At 54.5% G+C, this 21998-nt stretch overlaps 1 protein-coding gene across 1 annotated transcript; it reads right to left on the reverse strand.

The window, feature by feature from the left end:
* Window positions 1-3814: 3814 nt before the first annotated feature.
* EFHD1 (EF-hand domain family member D1) lies at window positions 3815-20165 on the reverse strand. The gene is made up of 4 exons (XM_017826245.1): window positions 19774-20165; window positions 12442-12589; window positions 6462-6596; window positions 3815-5458 (listed from the first exon to the last, which is right to left on the reverse strand). The coding sequence occupies exons 1-4, from the start codon at window positions 20067-20069 to the stop codon at window positions 5324-5326; spliced, it is 714 nt and encodes a 237-aa protein (XP_017681734.1). The 5' UTR covers window positions 20070-20165; the 3' UTR covers window positions 3815-5323.
* Window positions 20166-21998: the final 1833 nt, after the last annotated feature.

The raw sequence follows: 21998 nt of genomic DNA on the forward strand, positions 1-21998 counted from the left end.
CTGGGAGGGCTTTTCCAGCCTGAATGACTCTGTGTGTGTCCGTGGCCCTGTCAGTCCGTGGCCCTGTCAGTCCATGGCCCGTCAGTCCGTGGCCCTGTCCCCTCCCGCCGCTGTCCCGCACACGCGGCCCCCTCAGCAGCGCGGTGCGGCCCCGGCCCCAGCCGGCCCCTCTGTGCGGGCTCCGCGGGGCCGTTCAGCTCTGTCGGGGCCCTGAGAGGCCACAGGAGCCGTGTGAGGAGCCGCCGTGGTCCGAGCACTCCGTGCCCAGCCCCAGGCCCGGGCCGCTCCCCCCGGCCCCAGGGGAGTCCTGCGGATGCGCTGCCGTGGGACTCACCCCGGGGAGCGGCTGCCGCTGACACAGAAAGGGCAGTGGATGGCACGTATTTTGACTCTTCCTGATGGAAAAATCAGGAGCTCGGGGCAAACTTTTTTTCAGCTAAAAATACCGGTTTATTTTTAGTCCCCAAACCCATATTAGTACATGATGCAGAATAGCCCCATGTGGTTCCTTCAGCCTAAAAAACTATTCTGGGCTGTTACGCACTGCTGAAGGTATAACCGCTCTCAGCTGAAACAGTTGCACTCCAACCCTCATGGCAGCCACAACCCGTGGAGCTTTCTCCCTCCTCTTCTAGGTGAATAAATACTTGTCATTGTGCACTGAGCGCCGGCCAAAAATGATGCAACAGTGAACACTGGTGATTCTTCTGAGCTAATGGGTTGAAAGCCTGTAATTCTTGGGGCTTATTTTTAGCTGAGAGCAACACAGAACTACCTCACCCAAAAATCTCAGAATGGAATTTCTCCTTTAGGAGGCTGGTATGGAAAAGCAAAGCTCCCTAGAAAAGGGCTGGCCTCTGACAAGCTGCATTCGATCCCCTTGGTTGTTGCCACACAGCTTGAGCCAATACTAATAGCGGTGGAGGGAGGGAGGCAGGCAGAGCTGCATTTCAAGCTGTCAGGATAAACTCCCAATTTCACTGCAGAAGCAGCTGTGCCTTGTTATTCTACTTATCAAATGTGAGCTTGAGCACTCAAAAATATTTTCACATGCTCTAAGACAACCTTTATCTGAGATGGGAGATGTTTAGCACTTGTGGAAATTTTTTTTTATCCCAGTTAGCACAAACATTATATTACTGAGACAAAAAAAAAAAATTCAAGAAGAGAGCGACTGAAACATGCCTCATCTGCAGAACTTGGCATTTCTGCAGAGTACCTCAAGGAAACTCAGATGACAACCTTTTGGTAATAGCAGATGCATCTTAAATCCTCCACAACACTCATTCAAGCAGAACAGGGAGAATCTCATAAAAATTCACAACTGTACCCGTGCAGTAAAATTCCTGTGTGGCTCAATCGCAGAACTTCAGCTGATATTGTGTAGGTGTGAAATCACCCCAGCAGCCAGCCTGGGTACCAAGGGCATAATGTACTTCAGAGCCCTGGATTACTGTGCCAATTCCTCCTCACTACGACAAATCCAAGAGCAGGGAAGCAGCATTCCTAACAAACTGAAACCTTCCTTATCATCCCATTGTTTGTGCCCATCCTGGCTCAGAGGCAAGAGCCTGCCCCTCTCAGTACAGCAGTGGAGCTACGAACACAGAGCACAGCTTGGAAATGAGAAACAATGGTCATAAAGCAGCCCAGAAAGATGTGCCCTAGTCATGTTTGCCCTTGCCTCTCAACCCCCCCTTCGTTATTTGGAAAAGGCACTCCCCCGTTTGTTGAAATACCAGGGATTTTGCCTGGGAAGAGTCAATGTCGCCTCAGCAGCCTCTGTTTTCCACGTCCTCATTTGTCACATCCCTAAAAATAATGAAAACAGCAGCAAAGCAGGCAAACATCCAACTGCAGTTTTTAAAGTCAGTCACTTCAATGCATCTGTCACCTCAGGTGGCTTATGCTGAAAGACAGAATGCCACAAACAAGCTGCTACTTCTGCAACACTCAATTACTCTTAGATATCTTCCCCACATGTGGCAAGCTTAGCTTGCAATGCAACAACTAAGTGCTCCAGTTACTCCAATCCATCTTGCAAGGGATTTATTTGGATGCTCCCATGAGGCTAAAATGTTACTCGGTCACCTTAAAACCTCACAGATAAACCCTGAACCCTGACCCAGGAAGAGCCTGATCATGCTGTTTCCCTTTCTCTCCACTGTGTTCACACTGAGGTCTTTGGGTGAGACTTCTGGCCACCACAGGCTGTCCCCTGCAGCCAGTGGCCATGGCAGTGACAGGAGCATCCTGGAGAGATCCGCTGTGATCGGAGCATCCAGACAGGCTGAACCCACCCTCCGTGGGGGCTGAAGCACTGGTGACTCCTCCACTCTACTTCTACTCTGGGAAACATGAAACAAAACCCCTCAGGGACCAAGGACTACCTGGAGTTCCCACTCTAGGAGATGACGGACTTGAAGCAAGTCTTTGTCCCTTCTCAGAAAGACCCATAAATGCAACAGACTTTTCCTCAAACTCCTCTAGTTGCCATCACAGACTTAAGATCCACCTGGGGCACGTCAGGAGCTCCAGACAGGTATTAATGAACAAGCAGGTACCACTAAAGAGAACTGGGATTGCCAGGACCTTTGAGAGCCACCTATGGTGACATGAGGCATAAAAGGACAGAGCATCAAGGATTGTCATATATTAATTATAGGTAAATACAATTAAGTATTGTCACACGGTATTAGATGGGAGATACAGCTAGACAATTTCTTTCTAGTACTTCTGCCTAACCTAATGACACTGTTATCCAATTCAGTAGTTGCCAGCAAACCAGAGCAATTTAGAAAGCAATTCATTTCCCAATGTCAGTTTTTTTGCAAAGCTAATTTCAAAATGCACATTGCTGCAACTCCAAAATAAATGTACACCCAAAAGTGCTTACTGTCCACTCCACCAAATTACGGCCCCAGGCAACAGCACCTATTTGAACAAAAACTAACCACAATGCTCGTTTCCTTACTGAAACTTGTCAGCTGAAGCTGACTCAATTCTATTAAAGTAAAACCACTGGAAGGCCTTCTTCCACCTCCTTCTCCCACAGCCCCAGGCTGCTCACCCAGCTGCACGTGCAAAGCAGCACGAGTCAGCAGTGCCTGCTCCGCTGGGGAGAAAAACGAGGAAAAGGGAAAATCAAGAGCTGCAGCATTGCAATTTTCCCGTGGCAATAGGAACTAAGGAACCTTCACCCTGATTTTACCTGACCTTGGGACTCAAGGACTCCCCCCTCACAGAGCAGAGCTGCACGGGCTGAAACGATTGTGTCCTTCCATTTCCCCACCGCACCTGAAATCGGGCGTGGTTAAACCTCCTGCTGAGCCCCCGCCCAGCCCGGCTGTGCCAGCAGAGCTCAGCAGATCAGCAACAGGACGAACTAGACGCTTGGACACCTTTTCAGATGTCCGTGTATCTTCTTTCTTTTCTTCTTCCCTTCACTGAAGGCAGAGAGAGGAAATGCAAAGGGGAATGCAGCCGAAGTAACCTGTGCAGCTCCCAGCTGGGGCAGCAGCGGGGCTGAGACACAGCCTATTTTAAGATAAGGAAAAGCTGACAACCTTCAGATGTCAACACTGAGCAGTGGGCACTATTTCAAATATGTACACAGCCATGGCCCTCTCTAAGGAATTGCAAACATTAGGGCTTTCTACACCAGAACTGCTGAGCACAAGGGGAAGTGCTACCAAGAAGGGGCTGAACACTCCCCCCACACATCCGAGTCAGGATGTCGAGCTTTAAGGATCACTACTGTAATTTGTGAACAAATTAGTACATTCAGGGACCTGAAATAAACCACAGCCAAGACTGGAGATAACAATGCTTTATTTGTACATTTCAGCAAAAGGAGGAATAATTGAAGATGAAATTATCTGCTTTGTTGTAAAGTATAAAAACATTTAATTATAAATATTTACCTAAAAAGCGTGATTTATAAAATATAATCTGTGAAGATATATACACAGTTTAATTCTTTAGCAATTCTTTCACCTGACATTAAAGAGTAGAGGTTTTTCTATTTATTATTCCACGCTCACAGTTTAGTGCTCACAGTTTAAGAAGCAAAACAGACAAGTGAAAAGACGACTGGTGAGTTTCATTCTGGAAAGAAAAAATAAAAATGCATGAACTGGGGCAAGAGCAGAGGCAGAATTTGAGCAAATCCATGTCTCGAGAGCAGTCTCTGAGGGAACACAGCTGCCCTGCCATGACCTACAGTGCATATACCCAGACAAGCAGTGGGCATCTGGATATTTGCGGGCAAGTTTGCCGTGTCTGCAAAAGCAGATGGCCAATAGTGTTGTGCAAGCCCTCAGAACTCAGCTCAGCTCCACGTGCTCCCCTCACTGCTCTCTGAGCAGGGATTGCTCAGGATGCTGTGCTGGTGTCCTATGTCACGGCTCTAAGGAAATCAAACAATGTCACCTTCATGAGTAATGCTATGAGCAAAATTCCAAGCAGAAAACGCCAGTGTGCCATCCAATTGCATTGTCCAGCGGGCAACACCCCTTAAAAACAGATACAGCTGCCTAAGGCTGGAAAATACAGTGAAGCCATACAGTACACTACATGTGATGGAATGTGAAAGAAGAGAAATGGTCAGGCAACTCAGTTTTCTATTCCTCGTTGCAGAGAGCCAGCTTCCTCCCTTCGAAGTCTTGGGAAACCTCGTCTCTTATTGAAGGGTTTGTTACTATGGCACTTCTGAGAAGAAAAACTGGAAGACTCTCCAACGTGCTGGGTGGCAGAAAATGCTACAGGAAATGCTAGTGAGTTTGATCCACGTCCCTAGTAACTACCTTTCTCTCTTCACAGTGTTTTCACAGTGCCTGTGGCACAGGCCTTTGAGGAAGAAGAAAAGGGTGACAACACCCAACAGCAGTACAAATGTACAGGGAGACAAGCTGTACTTTGTACACCCTGATTTACACAAGACCTCACTACTTGCCTGTAAGCAAGGAATGAATTAATACAGGATTAAGAGCAAAAGGATGCACAGGGAAGAATGAAGCAGGCAAACACGACGCTTGTCAGTGCTCACCCATGATTTGCTATCTGCTGTTTTTGCTCCAGGGTGATGAGCTCCTGGCAGCTCAGAGCAAACAGCACATACAGCTCCTACTATTCACAGCGTTATGAATGCATAGTAACTGCAAGAGTTGTGCCCTTGGAAACTCAGGAGGATCTTCAGGAGAGGAAGGCTAGTGAAGCTGTGGTGAGTTTTAGGCAGGATCCAAGCAGTTCTCTCCAGGTAGAGCCCTGATGTGGGGAACGTACCAAGTCCTGTGCAATCTGAGAGTGCATATGGGCTGGTTGGTTACTGGGTGAATGCAGATTTTAACTCCCTGAAAGCTGCTCGGCGGTGCTTCCTTTCCTCCTCTTCCCGCTTCCGCTCGTCCTGCTCGGCTTTTATCTCTGCTTCAAACTTACTGGCTGAGGAGAGGGCTTGGGCCTTTGTGAGGGAAAGAGAAAATGAACGAGTGTCAAGCCTTGCATCAGAGGGAGAGCCAGAGCCTGAGCTACGCCCAGATGAGCAACACAGAAGTGTGTGCTGCACCTCCCAGGGCTTGCTGGGACGCCCTGTCAGGATGGGTCACGTATGAATTATGCTGTAGTGCTTGGGTATTTACACCCAATACCTGTGAGCTTGCTTGGCTTTAAAAATCAACAAAAGAAAGGTCATTTACTAATAGTCACTAAGCAGTGACCAACACAATACCCTCAGCACTGGGTCATGTACATGATTTCTGTAAGCAGGCAGCAGAGCATAGGTTGTGTGTATACAGAGGGAGAAACTACTGCAGAAAACAGCTCTGAATCACAGCCAAATCTGAGAACATCATACTACACCATGGATAATCTGCAGATCAAAGAGACATTGTTTACTTGCTGGCTATTTTTCCAGCTTTCATCTCAGTACATCTGCTGTGCAATAGCTGTGTTATGCTCCTGGGAAAAAACTTCTTATATAAACAAGCAGGATTATTTTCTCTCCAAGAGAGCTTTCAAAAAGGGTGCTTTGTCAGCTTCGAATGGTGCAAAGCTCTTTCTGCCAACCCCAGGACCCTGCAGAATAATTCTGATTCCAAAGGTTACAGGGAGCTGCTCGAGAAAGAGATGTCTGAAATCCTATACTCCAAAACACTCCATTCACCACCGAACTCGGAGTGTTCTCCTTGAGGGAGGTTTTGAAAAATGGGAAACTCTGTCCCTATTACATTAGATTTCAGGACACTTTTGTCTTTAAAAGCAGTCGGCCAGCCAGTCCCTCAGAGCTCCCAGGGACACAGGTTGGCCAGTCAGCTCCACCAGGGTAACACCCAGAGCACAGACACTGCATTACACTGTCCTAGTGTTGACTGATCCACAGAAAAGGCTGTAGCCAGAGCCCAACAAAATAGGGAAGGGAAAAGCTATGGCTGAGTTTTCTCCTATTCCTCTGTGCCACACCATACCTTAGCTTCAAAGAAGTTCTTGGCTCCTTTGACTCCCTCAATGGACACATCAATCTCCGAGAGCTTCGCAAGAGTCAAGAGGCCGCTGTCCTCCTCGAGCTCCCCAGCTGCAGCTTTATGGAAAATCAGCAGGAACTAGCAAGAGAGAGAGGAAACATTCCAGTTTTTCACTGAGGCTCAGACAACTTAAAATACCAACAGCACAGGCACCTGCAGGGGGCTGGAATTCACATTTCTGAGCAAAGGAAACCAGGTCTATATAAACCAAGTGGCACCATGGAACTTGTGCTCCTGTGCACAGCCCTGTTACAGACTAAAAGCAGTAGGAATCTCACAGGAAATGAAGGTTTCCTGGGAATCAGAGCCCTGGTAAAGCACAGTTCCTACCAAGCCTAGGCTGCTACGTGGCCAGAGGAAGGAGGGCACCTCTGCACCCGTCCAATACAACCATAAGGTGGGCTCAGACATAACTCTTTATGTCCCCACACTCTAATGGTGTATTCACAAGCCCCCCACCAGCTTCCCCAGCATTCTGGGGGCTCAGATCACATCCCATGACAATGAAAGCAGGGCAAAGACATCCCTGGTTCACCCCAGGCTCCCTGAACAGAGGCACCTGTGCACTCCTGTGAGAGACAACAGCAGCCCAAGTGCGTGTGTGCCCTTGTGACAGAGGGGCCTGAACAAGTGTCCACAGAGCAACTTGGTGTGAAACCTCTGTCCCACACTGGACCACAGACATTTAACAAATCCACGGTGACCACAGCAGAGTGTATACTGGGAAGTGCATTGCAAAAGGAACAAACAGAAAAAGAGTTTTATTTCACTGCATAAAAGCACTCTTCTGGTTTGTGTTTTTACAGAAGGAAAAAAACGTTCCTGCTTAAAAACCAAGACCTCTGCACCACCTTCCAGCTGCCAACCGAACCCCAGGTTAAGGTGTGGAAGCTCTGTGTGTACCTGGAGAGGTCCTGTAACTCCCTGCTATTCTTGGCCACCCCAGGAGGTGTCTCAGTGCTTGGAACAGCACAGAGAGAACAGAGACAAGGACAAGCACCCGGGTACAAAAGGAGGACAAGCAACAAAGCTGCACCACTTCAGCCCAGGCCAGACGGCTGCAGGCACCAGGCAGGCTTGCCCTGAAATCCATTTGCACAGAAACATCAAACACCTCTAGCGCTGCGCTTCTCGAACTGCCAGGCTGTGGACTGCGCTGCTCCCCGCGGAGAGCCAGAGATGTCCCGGAGAGGGCAGCAGAGTCCCGGCCACCGAGCCAGCCCTAAGGCACTCCCTGCTTCAGCTGCTCGCAGGAGCTGCTGGGGATGCGAGAGTTTGGTAAGGGCTCCCCTGGGGAAGGGTGGGGGGATGACAGCAGCGCTGGCCCTCTCGAAGAGGCAGCGTCACCAGGCATTGCTTCACAGACGGCCTCCTAACCCGTGAGTGCTCAGCGCGGGGCAGCCAGAGCAGCTGGGCTTGGAGGGAACTTTTACCCCTCCAAACACATTGTAGTGGGCTGACCCTGGCTGGGTGGGACCCAGGCACCCACCAAAGCCTCTCTATTGCTCCTCATCCGGACAGGGGAGAGAAAATGTAACAAAAGTTCATGAGTTCAGATAAGGATCAGGAGAGATCACTCACCAAAATTCTGTCATGGCCAAAACAGACTCGACTTAGGGATATTAATTGAATTTATAAATAAAATATAAATAAAATCAGAGAAGGATAATGAAAAGTAAAATCTTAAAAACACCTTTCCCCCGCCCCTCCCTCCTTCCCAAGTTCTACTCCCTGTCACCACCAGCGGCACAGGGAGATGGGAATGGGGGTTATGGTCAGTTCATCACAGGTTGTTTCTGTCCCTGCTCAGGGAGAGGAGTTGGAGTCCCACACAGGCTCTTCTCCCCTTGGGTCCACAGGTCCCTGCCAGGACCCTGCTCCAGCTCAGGCTTCCCATGGGCTCACATCCCCCTTTCAGGTATCCCCCACAGCCCTCCATGGGCTGCAGGGGCACAGCTCCCTCCCCACACAATCTCAGGGCCTGGAGCACCTCCTGCCCCTCCTTCTGCACTGCCCTGGGGGTCTGCAGAGCTGTTCCTCTCCCATATTCTCACTCTGCTCTTTCCTGGACCCAATTACACCTGTCCAATAACTTCTTTTCCTTCTTAAATATGTTATCACAGAGTGGTTCCCACCATCTCTGCTGGGCTCGGCCTTGGCCAGCAGTGGGTCTGTCCTGGAGCCGCTGGAATTGGCTCTGCCGGACATGGGAGAAGCTTCTGACAGCTGCTCACAGAAGGCACCCCTGGAGCCCCCCTGCTCCCAAAACCTGGCCACAGAAACCCAACACACACATGTAAGAAACTAAATGGTGTTCTACTGAACGGGCAAAACATCCTGCTTGGAAAATACCCAAATCCTCCCCAAGACGTCCTCGCCCTCTGCCCAGATCTGCCGGGCGCTGGTGAGTTCCCCTTCACCACCACTGGGCACGGTGACACAGAGGGCTGGCACGGTGACACAGAGGGCTGGCAGCTCGGCTGGAATTAGTCATGGTTCCTCCTGCTCCACCCTGCAAGTCCCACTTCCTGGCATTGGAAAAGAGCAGTGGAGGCAGCACAATCCTGAGGTCTGGTACAGCTGTCACCTGGGGAGGGACTGGGTCATGAGTACAAGTAAGCATGAATCACCCTGAAACTAAGGGATGGGGCAGCAACCCTCTAGATGCAGGCTGCCATGGCCCTGAAGGGGGGGCTGAGTTAAAGAAAACCTGGGACTGAGTCGCCAGCTGGGGTGGACACAGCACAGGGTCAGTCCCAAGGACCCTGCAGGGTGGACCATGGGGCATCATGCTGGTTTCCACAGGAGCTCAGCAGCAATCCCTCCTCATGCCAGCACACAGCCTGCAGCTCACCTCACCAGCTACCTACCCTCAAGGCATTGCTTCTCACTAACTACAGAACACCACCAATCTGCATTCAGCTCCCACTCCCAGCCTGTCTCACCCCCTTGCTGGGCCCAGGACACTCCATGTGCAGCGAAGCCTCAGGGAAGTGTCAACAGAGAAGCAAAAGTGAGTAACATTGGCACCTTTTAAAGCTGTGCTCTCAAAGAGGACAACACAACCCACACCTTCCAACCCACTAACCTCACGAGTTGTATCTGCTTCCACATCCTTCATGAGCCAAGACCTCCCCCCCAGTGCCAGGCTGGCTACTGTGCAGGGGAAGGTTTGATGGGCAGCAGCAACCCTGCAATAACAGCTTGCCAGAAAAGCAGCTGTGGTTTGCACCAACTCTGGGAGCAAACACGTGATGTGGGTCAGCATTTCAGCGGGTGTGGGGGACAGAGGGTGGATTTCTGAGGGTTCTAGATAGCAGCTACAATTAGGCATTACTATTACAGCAATTAACCCTGGTTTCCTGTGGTAGTGACAGAACTAGAGAGACAGGTGTGGGCTTTTTTTCCCCACTATACCTAACCTTTTAAGCCTAAATTTCTTGCTTGAGTCACGGAGGGAGTCTTGTGCACTTAATTGTTGATGTATTGATGGATGCTCAAAGGTCAGGAGTAGGAGGCAGCTTTGCTAAGCAGGGCCAGTGGCTCATCAGCAGCAAGTCAGAGCCACACGAGCCTCCCTGCCAGGCAACAGCTTATCTGGGATTGGAGGACACTGCTCAAAGCAGCAGAAAAAAGTGACCTATTGCAAGTGAAAGAGGTCCTGGCCAATTCTCTGGCAGGCCAAAAGAAGAGTGTCTTGTTAAGACTTGATATTCTCTGGAGGCAGCCAGGAGCCCCCCAGTGCCCGAGTTCCACCCTGCTCCGTTCAGACACTCATTTAAACCAGGTTTCTCCTCATGTTGTCTGAGTGCCCCAACTCAGCTTAGTCACCCTCCACATGCTTGCTCATCACCAGCAATGAAAAGCAGAGCAGGACAGGCCTATGGGATGGTTCAGGCCTCCTCCTCCACCAGGAAATCTGTCTCTCTGCCAGCCCTCTGCCCAAACAGACCAGAGAGACAGGGCACATCTGCAAAAAGGCAAGAAGCATCCTGCTCCTCTCTGCCACAGGAAGCTTTGGGTATGTGCCAAAGCTGCTGTGTAATTTGTCCCCAGAGCTCTGCCAGGGATGCTCCTCATTCCAACCCACGGGCTACTCAAGCATTTGCTTGACTGGCTTTGCATCTGGCAAGAAGCTCCACAGCACCAGCTGCCATGTGCCTGTGCCAGGGGCTGGCAGCACAGGCAGCCCTGCCTGTGCCAGGGGCCAGGCAGGGGCTGTGCTCCAAACAGGTGGCAGCAGAAGAGGAGCTGCTCTGCCACTCGTGCTGCACCACTGGTGCCAGGACACCACGGCATCTTTCAGAGCCCTGAGGATAAAGGCATTTCTCTCCCACAGGAGAGAACCCCTGCAGCAAGCCTGGAGGCTGTCCCTAGCTCTTCACCCAGGGTGAAGGGTGGCCCAGGAGGCACCTAGAGACAGAGGGCTCCTCAGCCCACACAGTGATTTGGCAATCAGTGACCTGGGGCCACGGCATGGTGCTCTTCCTGCTCCACTGGATTCTTTGCTACCCCCAGTTCACCCCTGACCGGGCACGTCTCCTTCCCTGCACAGAGCTCAGGACAGGATCTCACTCCCCAGATTTGCATGTCTTTCCCTTTTTCTGTAAGAGCTGGTCTCCATAACACAATCTTTGGCCTCTGTCCTCTCCTGCTGCCCTCTCGCAGTGAAAGAAATGCAACAAAACCCTTGGGACATGAAAGCAGGACACAGCACAGGGTCAGTCCCAAGGACCCCACACGCTGGATCACGGTGAAAAGGGGGGAGATGGTGTGAGGTGCCAGCACAGAGAGATGGTGCAGCAGCTCTGTGGAGCTGCCAATCATCCCTCATGCCCCAACCAGCCCAGCTGGTCATGGGCCCCAGCCCCCCTCCCAGGCACTGCCAAAGCTCTTGGCACTTCCACAGCACAAACTCAGTGTCCTGAGCTGTGCAGAGCTCTGCACCTCATCTCCACCAGCAACCCCCCACCCCACCCCAGAGGTGGCTCGGTGAGAGCACAGCCCCTGCAGAAACAGGGGAGCCCAGCTGCTCAGGGCCCACACAGCCCTCCCGTGGGGCAGGAGGCAGGACAGCAGCACAGCCCTCACACCCAGGGCAGACTGGCCCTGCTGCTGCCTAAGGGGCTGTGGGTTAATTCAGAAAGCCACAGTGTGACGTTCACTTCTGACTGAGCCAGCACTCAGTGTCTGGGAGGAGGAAATGATCACACAGGAGGTTTTGGTATCTGGGTTCCCCCTTCCTGCTGAGATGATTATGGTACCCCTGAGTGCATGCACATAACTGCTCAAATCCCCTCTCTTCCTCTGCCTGGCACAGGATCCTGGCCTGCCCACACTGCTCCCAGCTGTCTCAGCACAGTGGTGACAGACAGGCCTGTTCAGGTGTGTCCCTGCTGAGCCAGAGTGCAGCACCAAACTGCTGCACCCCCACGTTCACTCCTCACTGCAGGGAGGGGACCAGCCCTTGCAGAGCCTGTCATGGCTGGTCACTGTGTGATGCAGAGAGGGACCCAACAGAAACTGGAGCAGATCCTCTCATAGCCCTGAGACCAGCTGCCCTGCACCCGAAATGAGGCCTGAGCCTCTGTGCCACAGGAGCCCAGCAATGACACCTTGGGACTGAAGGGACACACCCCCTCCAGCTACAGCAGGGAGCTCTGTGAGCACTCCTGTGCAGCTGCAACAGGGCTCAAATGTGCTCCCAAAGCCAGCAGGGAGGTTGGAGAACTTTGGCATCAGGTCCTACTACTGCCACATGGAGATGGAGGTTGACAACGTACTCTTGGCATGGGAAAGCTCACCGGCTTCTCCACTGCACCCCACAGCTGGAAAAACAGAGGAGAGAGGGCTCCCTACAGCCAGAGCACTGGGCCTGGCTGCCTCCTCCCCCTGCCCCACAGCCACCTCCCTGGCTCCTCACCTCACGGAAACTGAGCTTCCCATCAAAGTCCTCATCCACCTCCTTGATCATGTTCTTCAGCCCCAGGTGGGTCTGTGGCGCTCCCAGCTTTTCCATCATCAGCTTCAGCTCCATCAGGTCGATGTATCCATCCCGTCCTGAGTCATACCTGCGGGGTGCGAAGGCGAGCGGGTCAGTCATCATCATCCCCACATCCATCTTCCCAGAAGAGGAACCGTGCAAATGGATAAAGTCCCTGTGTGGTTCAAAGCTCGGGAGAGAGGGGAAGCTGACACAGTCAGTGCTGGGATATATTAAGCTCAGGGAAGTAGCTGGCAGCTTTCAGAGCTGTCTCACCAGAGGAAGAAGTGCACAGGGGAGCTCAGACCAAACCACCCACGCAGAAGGAACCTGGAGGACCTCAGCTTATCTCAGTGGGATTTCCATTTCACCCACTTCCCTGTCCAGCACAAAGGTTATTTGCACGCAGCTTACACCATGCACCAGTGTGATAAGGCAAAGGCATGGCAGAGCCAGGCCTCCTGCTCGTTTCAAGGAGAAACAGGGAGCAGAGACCAACCAGAACCTCTCCTCAGAAAGCAATCTTTCTCTGTAAGCCAAACACACTCCCTCTAGCTGTTAAGATCTTTTCTCTCCAGAACACTTCTGTACTACAGAAGCACCTTGCTTCATGGCAGCTGTTTATTCTGTCCCCAGGCAGAGCAGAAAGGCAGTCCCAGGGCTTCATAGCAAACCCAGCCAGTGCCGGGGCTGCACCACAGGAAACCAGTGCCCACCTCCAGGAACAAGACTGGAGCAGGACCACATTCCCAATGCAGAACAAGGGAGCACGAGGACTCTTTGCAGGAGGTGGAAGCAAGGGGAGGGGTGCTTTAGGGACGGGGAGGCAGCGAGTGACCTGCTGTGCACAGCCTGGGACCGTGCACCAATTCCTCCCAACATCTGCTGTGGGTGTGGGTACAGCATCCGGCCCATGCAGCAGCCACACTTCACACCCCCAGGGCCATGGCTGGCTGTCAGAGTCCAAAGGCTGCAGGGATGGGCTCTCTGCTATCACATAGCCCCTCAGCAGCCCTCTAGTCCTGATCCTGCCCTCAGCACACAGCTGGAGGCCCACATGAGAGGGTAGGGCAGGGTCTGCCAAGCTGGCTCAGCCCTGGCACACAGCCTGCCACTGCCCCCGGCCACCACCTCAGCCCTGACAGCGTTAGATCCTTTCAACCAGGCAGTAAGGAAGCCCCAGGCACGGCACTAAAGCTTTCCAGCAGGCAGCAGCCGGTCAAGTCCTCCCACCCCTGATCTTTCATTGACTGTTAGCTCCCTTCCAAAGAGATGAGGGCTGCAGCCATCCCAGACAGGGATGTGCACAGTTGTGGTTTCCCTGGAAGAAAGCCCTTTCCAGCGGAGAAGCCTCCCAGCCGCAGAGGAAGCTGTGGCAAAGACAGGCTCAACAAACTGCTGGCAGGCGTGGGCAGCAGGCAGGGCTCAGCCAAGAGCTCTGCCCCTGCCTTCAGGGGCACAGGCACAGCATGCTATTCCCCAAACTAGGGCATCCACGACTCTGCAGAGCCCCACCACCTCCACAACCAGTTTTGATACTCTCTGTGCCTCTTTGTTTCCAAGGGTCCCAGGACCAAGAGACCCCAAATGACAGGGACATCACCCCCAGACCAGGCTGGCACACAGCTCCTGCTGCCAACCAGCCTGCACTCTCTGCACCCAGCAAACCCAGGTACCCACTAGACTGGACAGCTTTCTGAAAAACTAGGCAAGAAACCTCAGAGCAGAAACCAGGCCACAGACCTGAGACATCACGGGGAGGAAACGCAGCGGGTTTTTCACACAAGGAAGGTGTCAGCTAATTAAGGCACCCGATCACAGCATTACCCAGCCCAGTGCTGAGATGCACTTCCAGGACATCACAGAAGCATAATAAGTGCAATATCTAAAGGTCAGTTTGCTTTTCTGTCAAGTTTGACAGAACGGGTGTGGGGCCCTTCCTCCAGTGTAAGGTGTTTGGGGATGCAGCACCTTGGATCAGACACAGCAGCAAAGTGTCTAATGGCAGAGAGGCACTTGGGGTTGGGTTTCTCAGGGCCCAGCAAGCTCATGCTGCCCTTTGGCTGGGTGCAGAAGCAAAATAACAGCAAGGTCCCCTCCAAGGGCTGTCCATGTGGGGTTGGGACACTGCCTGGCCTCACAGAGAAGCTTTGGATTACAAAGGTGAAGGCAGGAGGGCACAAGCCCAGCCCGTGCCCGCTGTGCTCATCTCACCCTCCTGTTACATACAGGACCTGCAGGCAAACAGTGGCCCAGGGGCTGCTGCCCTGAAAGGGTTAAGCATGGGGCACAGCTTCAGGGCTCGTCATCCCTGCAGAGAGGCAGCACAAAGCCAGGATTGTGAGAAATGGGGTCTTGCCAGCAGCAGGCTGTGGCAGAGCAGCACACTGTACCAGCCACACAATGGGTGTTGAGCAGGCTGGGCCGGAGTACAGCTGGCGCCAAGATGCTCCCAAAAATCAAGTTACCAGTCCCCTGCACTCGGGGACAGGCACTCAGAGGGACACTGAAACCCAACGGCAGCACCCTGCAAACTGCTGCATTCCCTCCCCACCCCCCTCGCCTCCTAAAACAGCCCAAGTATTTTAGGACCTGGGTACAGCCACTCGGCTGCTGCACAGCCAGACTATTTAGGGAGAGGCATATTTATAGGGCATGAGACGAGCAGTTCATTCCCCACAGCAGCCACAGGCATTCGATACAATGGGGCAGGACCCAGACTGCACCTTGCTGGTCAGCTGGTGCTCCTGCACACCTGACCCCTCCCAAAGACCCCATCGCCTGCCTTTTGGGGGTTCATAAAACTCCACTGTCTGCTCACGCACACGCCTGCAGCACAGCCCTGTCCCGGTGACTGACACCCGTCAGCTCTCACAGGCAGAGCTGGAGGAGGGCACCGGGGCAAGTTCGGTCCTCAAACACACCCAGCATCCCGGGGAGCCGCCCCATCCTGTACTCCAGGAGTGGCACAGCAAGCAGCACTCGGGTGCCTGGCCAGCCCTGCCCTCAGCCGCTGTCCTGCTGTGACACCACAGCTCCGCTTCCTTCGGGCTCGGAGCTCCCTGGGGCACGAGCCAAGCCTCGCCCGGGGGATGTCAGGCATTAGAGAGGGAATCTCGGGCCGACGGGCACAGACCTCTCACGTCACGGGCAGGCAGCTCCAGCACAGGTTGGTGCCGTGGCCATGGCAGGTTCCCCCCGGGTCCGCCGGAGCAGCCCCGAGCACACCCCGAGCGCCAGGGACCCGCGCAGCACACGGGACACAGGGACTCAGGGACACAGGCAGAGGCTGCCAAGAGCTGCTGCAATGAGGATGTGCCCAGATTCCCACACTGGCTCACTTCCACCCGGACTGCAGAGCGTGCCTGGCTGGGAGAGGAAAGCAGGAGCCAAAGCGAGGGGGAAGGAAGGAGGGAATGTTTGCTGAACAGACTTGCTTGAGAGCAGGAAGTGTGTTACACACAATTACTGCCCAAGTACAAGCACTGCACTGGGGCCATGCAGCATAGATAGGGGGTTACCTCACAGAGGAAAGAGAAAGGAGATGCCAAGGACTGCATCACCTGTAGTGACTCTGCAGTCACCTTCCAGCTGCCTGTAAAAACCCAAGCAACAAAAAAATGACAGTTGAATGAGAAATAACAAATCCTGAAGGATCAAAGAGCAGTTTCTAAACATTCACATTTCTTGAGAAAAGCTGGAAAGAAAACCTGCCCTCCCTGTACCTGTTTGCTGTACCTGAGCTTGCTCCACATGCTACAGGCACCTGTACTTTAATCTACAGTTCTTGTATGCTGCAATGGCCTAAGACAGGTTTTGAAATAAAGCAGTTCAAATAATGATGCTGAAGTAATGACAATCTCCTCTTCAACATTTCAAAATCCTTTCTAAGTAGCATTTTATTCCCTCTGACCATTGTGTTTCACCTTACATGGAGAGGGAGGTGCTGATCTCTTCTCCCTGATATCCAGTGATAGGGTGAATGGGAATGGTTCAAAACTGGTTCCTCAGGAGAAGATCAGACTGGACCTGAGAAAGCATTTCTTTCAACTTGAGAGGGCTGTGAGACCCTGGGACAGGCTTCCTAGAAAGGTGGTCAATGCCCCAAGCCTGTCAGTGTTTGAAAGACATTTGGACCATGCCCTTAATAACAAGGATTAACTTCTGGTCAGCCGTGGAGCAGTCAGGCAGCTGAACTAGATGTGATCACTGTTGGTCCCTTCCAAATGAAATACTCTATTCTCTTCCCAGAAGCTTTGGAAACAATTCCTCCGTATGAGGGTGGGGGCAAGAACAGGCTCTGACCACTGGGGCTCCCCAGAGAGCTGGTCCCAGACCACAGGCAGCCGATCACCCCGAGCACAGGCAGGTCTGGGGAGAGCAGGCAAAGCCAGGGGCACCCAGCAAAGGGGCTCCCAAGGGGCTCCAGAGGACAAGGGGACATCACAGGCTCTCCCACCGGCCAGACACAAGGCACTTGTGCAACACGTGGGCAACACGTGAAATTCCCTAAACACAAAGCAATAGCAAGACTGGAATTTCTCCACTCCCTCGCACTCCACAAATGAGGCCGGTGTCTGTTCTCCTCCCCCACAGGTCCCTCATAAGGTCATTCCTGCCAGACACAGCCTCGCTGCCTGGCTTTCACACTCCCCTCTGTTATTTCCCTGGACAAGGATGGGACCAAGGGGAGCTCTGAGACTCCAGAGGTCCTGAGAGTTCGCTCAAAATGACTCAGGAAAGAGAGGTTATCAGTCCTCATACATTGTCAGAATAGGTAGCTAATTAGGTTGCATTATAATTAGCCTGAGCTGTAGACTTCCTGGTCCCTCTGCCGAAAAAAATACCCACCCTGAGAGCTGCCTGCACCCAGCACCTCAGCAGACATCTGCACCCCATCTCTGGCAGAATGGGGCTGAAATGGGGAGATGCTAACAAGAAGAGGCTTAGACAAGAGCAGGGGAAAAGTGAGCCCAACCATGGCAGCAGGAGCAAGGAGCATCGTTTCTGCTTTGGAATAATGCCCCTGGCACAGCCAGCAGCACACAGCACCCAGATGGAACACTGGAATTTGGAAAGTCCTATGTTCAGAAAAGGCCTTTGCTTCCACCCTGTCACAGGGCAGTCACAGCTACCATCCATACCATGGGATGCCCTGAGAGGTACCAGAGCAGCCGCTTTCACCAGGACCTCCTTCCAGCTGGAGCACCATTACCCAGTCCCCACCATGCACAGGACCCACAGGCTCAAGTTTAGTCTGAACTACAGATTTACAAGTTCCACTAAACTGGCAAGAAACATTTTTTTGGATGGGAAGTCTCCCAGTGGAAACCTGGCGTCCTGTGGCAGTGAGAAGATACTAAAGGAGAAAAATAAGCCTTTGAGACAGGGATGTAAGAAAGACCCTGGGTTGTGGTGGCCAGGGCCAATAAGCCATACAGAGAATAAAAGCCTTAATCACATTAACTCAAGCTCTGATTGACAGGAATTAGGGGGAACATTTCCTCTCCTCATGGAGCATGTGGCGTCAGCCAACACTTGAAAAAGGTCAGTGGCAGCAGATGGAGCAAAGACCAGATCCTCTGCCACTGCAAACCTCAGGTGCCTGTAACAGAGTGAACACCAGGACGGGTTTTTCTGTCTGCCCGTCCGGGAAGCACAAGAAGGGAGCACACAGCCCACCTTCTTCCCCTTTTGGTGGGAGCAGCCAGCACTCAGCTGCCATAGCCCTCACAGGGCATGCAATGCTTTCCAGCTACACTGACCAGCTGATTAGCATTCAACTGCAAAGCCGAGGTTTTTCCCGCTTACAAGGCTGGCGTTTAATGAGCTCATTGTTGAAAAATTCAGCTGCATTTCAGCTCTTCCACTTTTTATTTCCCCAAACCACCACTGTTCCTTTCCTTTTCCTTATTGAGGCAGTGCCTGCTCCAGCCTCTTGCCCACAGCTTCTGGGCACTGCAGCTGCCTGCATTGTTTGTCCTCCAGTCCTCGCAGCACCACGGCTCAGCCTCTGCAGAGTGGGATCCCCTTCAAGCACAGTCAAAAGGGACACAGGACAGAGTGGAGCAGCAGTCTCGCCGGGACCACCTCCCTTCCCGCACCAGCTGCCAACACAACGCTGCCTGTGCAACAAAGAACTCCAAACTCCAGTAAGCTCACAAAAGCCCATTGCCTGGTCTCCTGCGGCAACAGCCCCGGTTGGGCACAGCAACACCCCACAGTGCTGGGAGCTGGCAGCATTCAACCAGCCTCTTGGGCTCCTCACAACAATCCCGGGTGCCCAAGGCAGCTTTCAGATAGGAAAACAAGGACCTGACAAGTTACAAAGCCCACTGCAGTCACCTCCGTAAGCTTAAGTAAATCTCCGCACCTTGCTGTGGCAGCCACCATAGTCCTGCCCCCTCATGCCCAGCAGCAGCTCACCCCCAGTCTGGCAGCCTGTCTGACCCCTCTCTTGGGGCTGGGAGGACACTGGCCCCCAGGAGCTCGGAGGTTTGTGGTGCTGGAGGGAAACCTCAGCACAGCCCAACTGCAGGAGCCAGGACAGGTCTGGAGGAGAGATAAGGTGCAAGAGCATGGCCCCAGGGAGGGCCAAGCGTTCCTGCTTAGAGAAGCAGCTCTCCCTGTTGCTACCAGCAGCTTGACTTTAACACAAACCTTCCCGCCAGAAGAAGAATCCCAGCCTAGCCCCCAGGAAGGGGGAAGCAAAAGGAAGCTAAAGCTTTGTTTGGGTGCACGGGAAGGAGCACCAAGACTGGCAGACAGGACTGTGTGAAGAAGGAGGACACCGCGAGGCAGAGCCAGCAGAGCTGCTAGGGGTGTTCAGGGTCGCAGTTGTTGCAGATAAGTGTCCAGTGCCTCGGCCGGGCCCCGGGACACAGACCCACCCCGTGCCCCCGGGTGTGAGGCAGCAGCCCCTACGCTGTCGCAGCCCCCGTCCCACCCAGAGCGTCCCCCAAAGCCGCAGCTCACGGGTGCCACCACAAACAGCCGCCGTCCCAAGCCCAGGTAGAGCAGAAGCCGTGAACTAAACACAGGGCTGAGCCCCAGGCGAACCCTACGACCCCCCCCCCGCAAAACACAGGGACAATCTGGGGATCAGATGGCGCTGGGAACCCGCCGCGGCTTCCTCCAGCCCGACCGCAAAACCGCGGAGAAGGGCGAGCCCGCGGCCGGGAGCGAGCAGCCCCTCTCCAGATGTGCCCCCGGGGCCGGCGCCGGGAGGGGCCGCGGGCGAAGGCAGAGCCCCGGGACCCCCGCCCCACTCACAGCCGGAACATGCGCTCCATGTCCTTGATCTGCCGGCGGCTGAACTCCTTGAACTCGGTGTAGGGGTTGAACACGGCGGCCCGGCGGGGCTGCGCCGCGCCCTCGTTGATGTCGTGCCGGCGGCACAGCTTGGCGCTGAGCTCGGCGCCCGCGCTGGCCGTCAGGCAGCTCCGCTCCGCCGCCTCCTCCTCCTCCGCCGCGCCCTTGGCCACCTCCGCCTCGCCCTCCTCCGCCGCCCCGCTCGCCTCCAGCTGCAGCCGCCGCTGCAGCTTCTGCGCCAGCTCCTCCGAGGCCATGGCCCGGCGCCGCGGCCGCGCTGCAGCCCCGCTCCGCTCCGGCCGGGCCCGCCCGGCCCGGCCCGCAACTTTATTCCCTCACTTGGAGGGAGCGGGGCGGGACGGGGCGGGACGGGGCGGAGGGAGGCCGGGACGGGGCGGGCGTTTAAGGAGGCGCGGTGGGGGCCGTGCGGGGGTTTTAGTGCTGCTCTTGGGGGTGTCCCGCACATGACCGACCTCTCACGTGTGCCCCTCCCACACAGCAGTCACCTCCGCTCCGGTGACCCGCACGGGCTGTGTCCCCACATCCTCATGCGGGGAACCCCCCGCCACATGGCCGCCCTCCCCCGCACCCTCAAAGGACAGGGTTCTCCCCAGGGCCCCCTGCACCCCACAACAGGGCGCTGCGCTGGCCCCGCGGTGCACAGGCGGCGTTCACCCCACAGCACTGCCTGCACCGCTCCGTCCTGGGGGGCGAGACCAGCCCCCGGCCCGGCCGGGAGCCCCCGCGGCCGGCGGGAGCAGCGGGACCCCGCGAGCTCCCCGGGCGCCACTGCAGGGACGGCGGAAGCCCCGCTTAAGAGACCCCTTAAGCCCCGCCATGCGCCTCCTCTTATCTCCTTGGTCTAAAATTAACCCAGGGCAAAGCTCAGCTCAGCCCTGCGCTCCCCCTCCTTCTCCAGAGAGCACGGAAGGGGCAGGCGGCCTCTTCCCAGCACGCCGCTGGTCCTCCCGGGCAGTGCCCAGGGCCATCCCTGCTGTCCCCCGACTCTCCCGGGGTGTTCCTGCCGGGGCTGTGTGCCCCTCGTCCGGCCGATGGGAGCCTGATGGCGTACCCTGAGATGGGATTAGGGCTGGCGTGGGGCGATTTAGGGTGGCTGCTGATGGGATTTACCCACCGGGGAGGAGGGGGGAGGGAAAAGAACCCGCTCGGAGATGCCGCCTGCTTATGGCCCCTGCGTGCCCAAGCCCGTGTGCCGCTGGGAACCCGTCCCAGGGGCTGTTCTGTGGCTGTTTCACACCTCCAGGCAGGTAGTAACCAGCTCTCTAATGCTGTCTGATGTGGTGACCTGCAGTTGACCCTCTTGGGCAAGCTCATTCTCACCAAACCTCCTCAGAAAATGACTGTTGAGGCCATTTGCAGCCACCCTGACCCTACCTGCAGCCTGGCCAGCTCTAGGCTGGCCCAGCAAGGGTCGGGAGTGTCAGGATGGTAGGATGGTCACCAAAGCATGAGGCACAGCAAGGCCACTGCAGGTGTATCACACCAGGACTACCTGAAAACACGGCTGCTGAGTGGAAGGGGTAATATGTGCTCTGCCCAAACCGCTTTTCCCTAACACGGTGCCACGCTCTTTTCACCAGAGAGGTATGGGGAGGAGAGAGCTGGGAGCCACCCCGAAGAACAACGAGCCCAGGGGCACTTCTGTGCCTGAAGGGTGTCCAGAGAAATGAGCAGATGAGGGTGAAACGAGCAATAGCAAAACCAGGCTGCCATCTGGTGGAAATAAAGTTCTGGGGCATGGCCACCGATGGGAGAGCGCCTCAAGGGAGGGGTAGGCGAGGCAAGGGAAAGGTAGGTAAAGCAAAGAAAGGCAAGGCAAGGGTTTACATTGCCTTGCCTTCTCTTGTCTACCCTTCCCCTTCCCTCGTCTTGGTCTGCTTACCTATCCTAGTCCCACATCACTATCCCAGTCCTACAGTGATTCCAGCTCCTGTCCTACAGTCCCTATCCCATCCCTATTCCAGCCCCTCAGTGATTCCAGCTCCATCCCTCCAGTCCTTATCCCAGCCCCTACCCCAGCCCTTTTCCCAGCCCCTCAGTGATCCCAGCTCCATCCCCACAGTCCCTATCCGAGTGCCGATCGCAGCTCCATCCCCACAGTCCCTATCCGAGTGCCGATCGCAGCTCCATCCCCACAGTCCCTATCCGAGTGCCGATCGCAGCTC

Source organism: Lepidothrix coronata, unplaced genomic scaffold (genome assembly GCF_001604755.1).
Source record: "Lepidothrix coronata isolate B3197 unplaced genomic scaffold, Lepidothrix_coronata-1.0 Scaffold125, whole genome shotgun sequence".
Lineage (NCBI taxonomy): Eukaryota > Metazoa > Chordata > Aves > Passeriformes > Pipridae > Lepidothrix > Lepidothrix coronata.

Bases quoted from the DNA above. Each gene is read 5' to 3' on its own strand.
- EFHD1 (XM_017826245.1), bottom strand. From the start codon at position 20,069: ATGGCCTCGGAGGAGCTGGCGCAGAAGCTGCAGCGGCGGCTGCAGCTG. The intron at 6,597-12,441 runs GTGAGGAGCCAG...CTCTCTTGCTAG, and splicing joins GGAAGCTCAGTTTCCGTGAG to TTCCTGCTGATTTTCCATAA. The intron at 5,459-6,461 runs GTATGGTGTGGC...TCCCTCACAAAG, and splicing joins AGAACTTCTTTGAAGCTAAG to GCCCAAGCCCTCTCCTCAGC.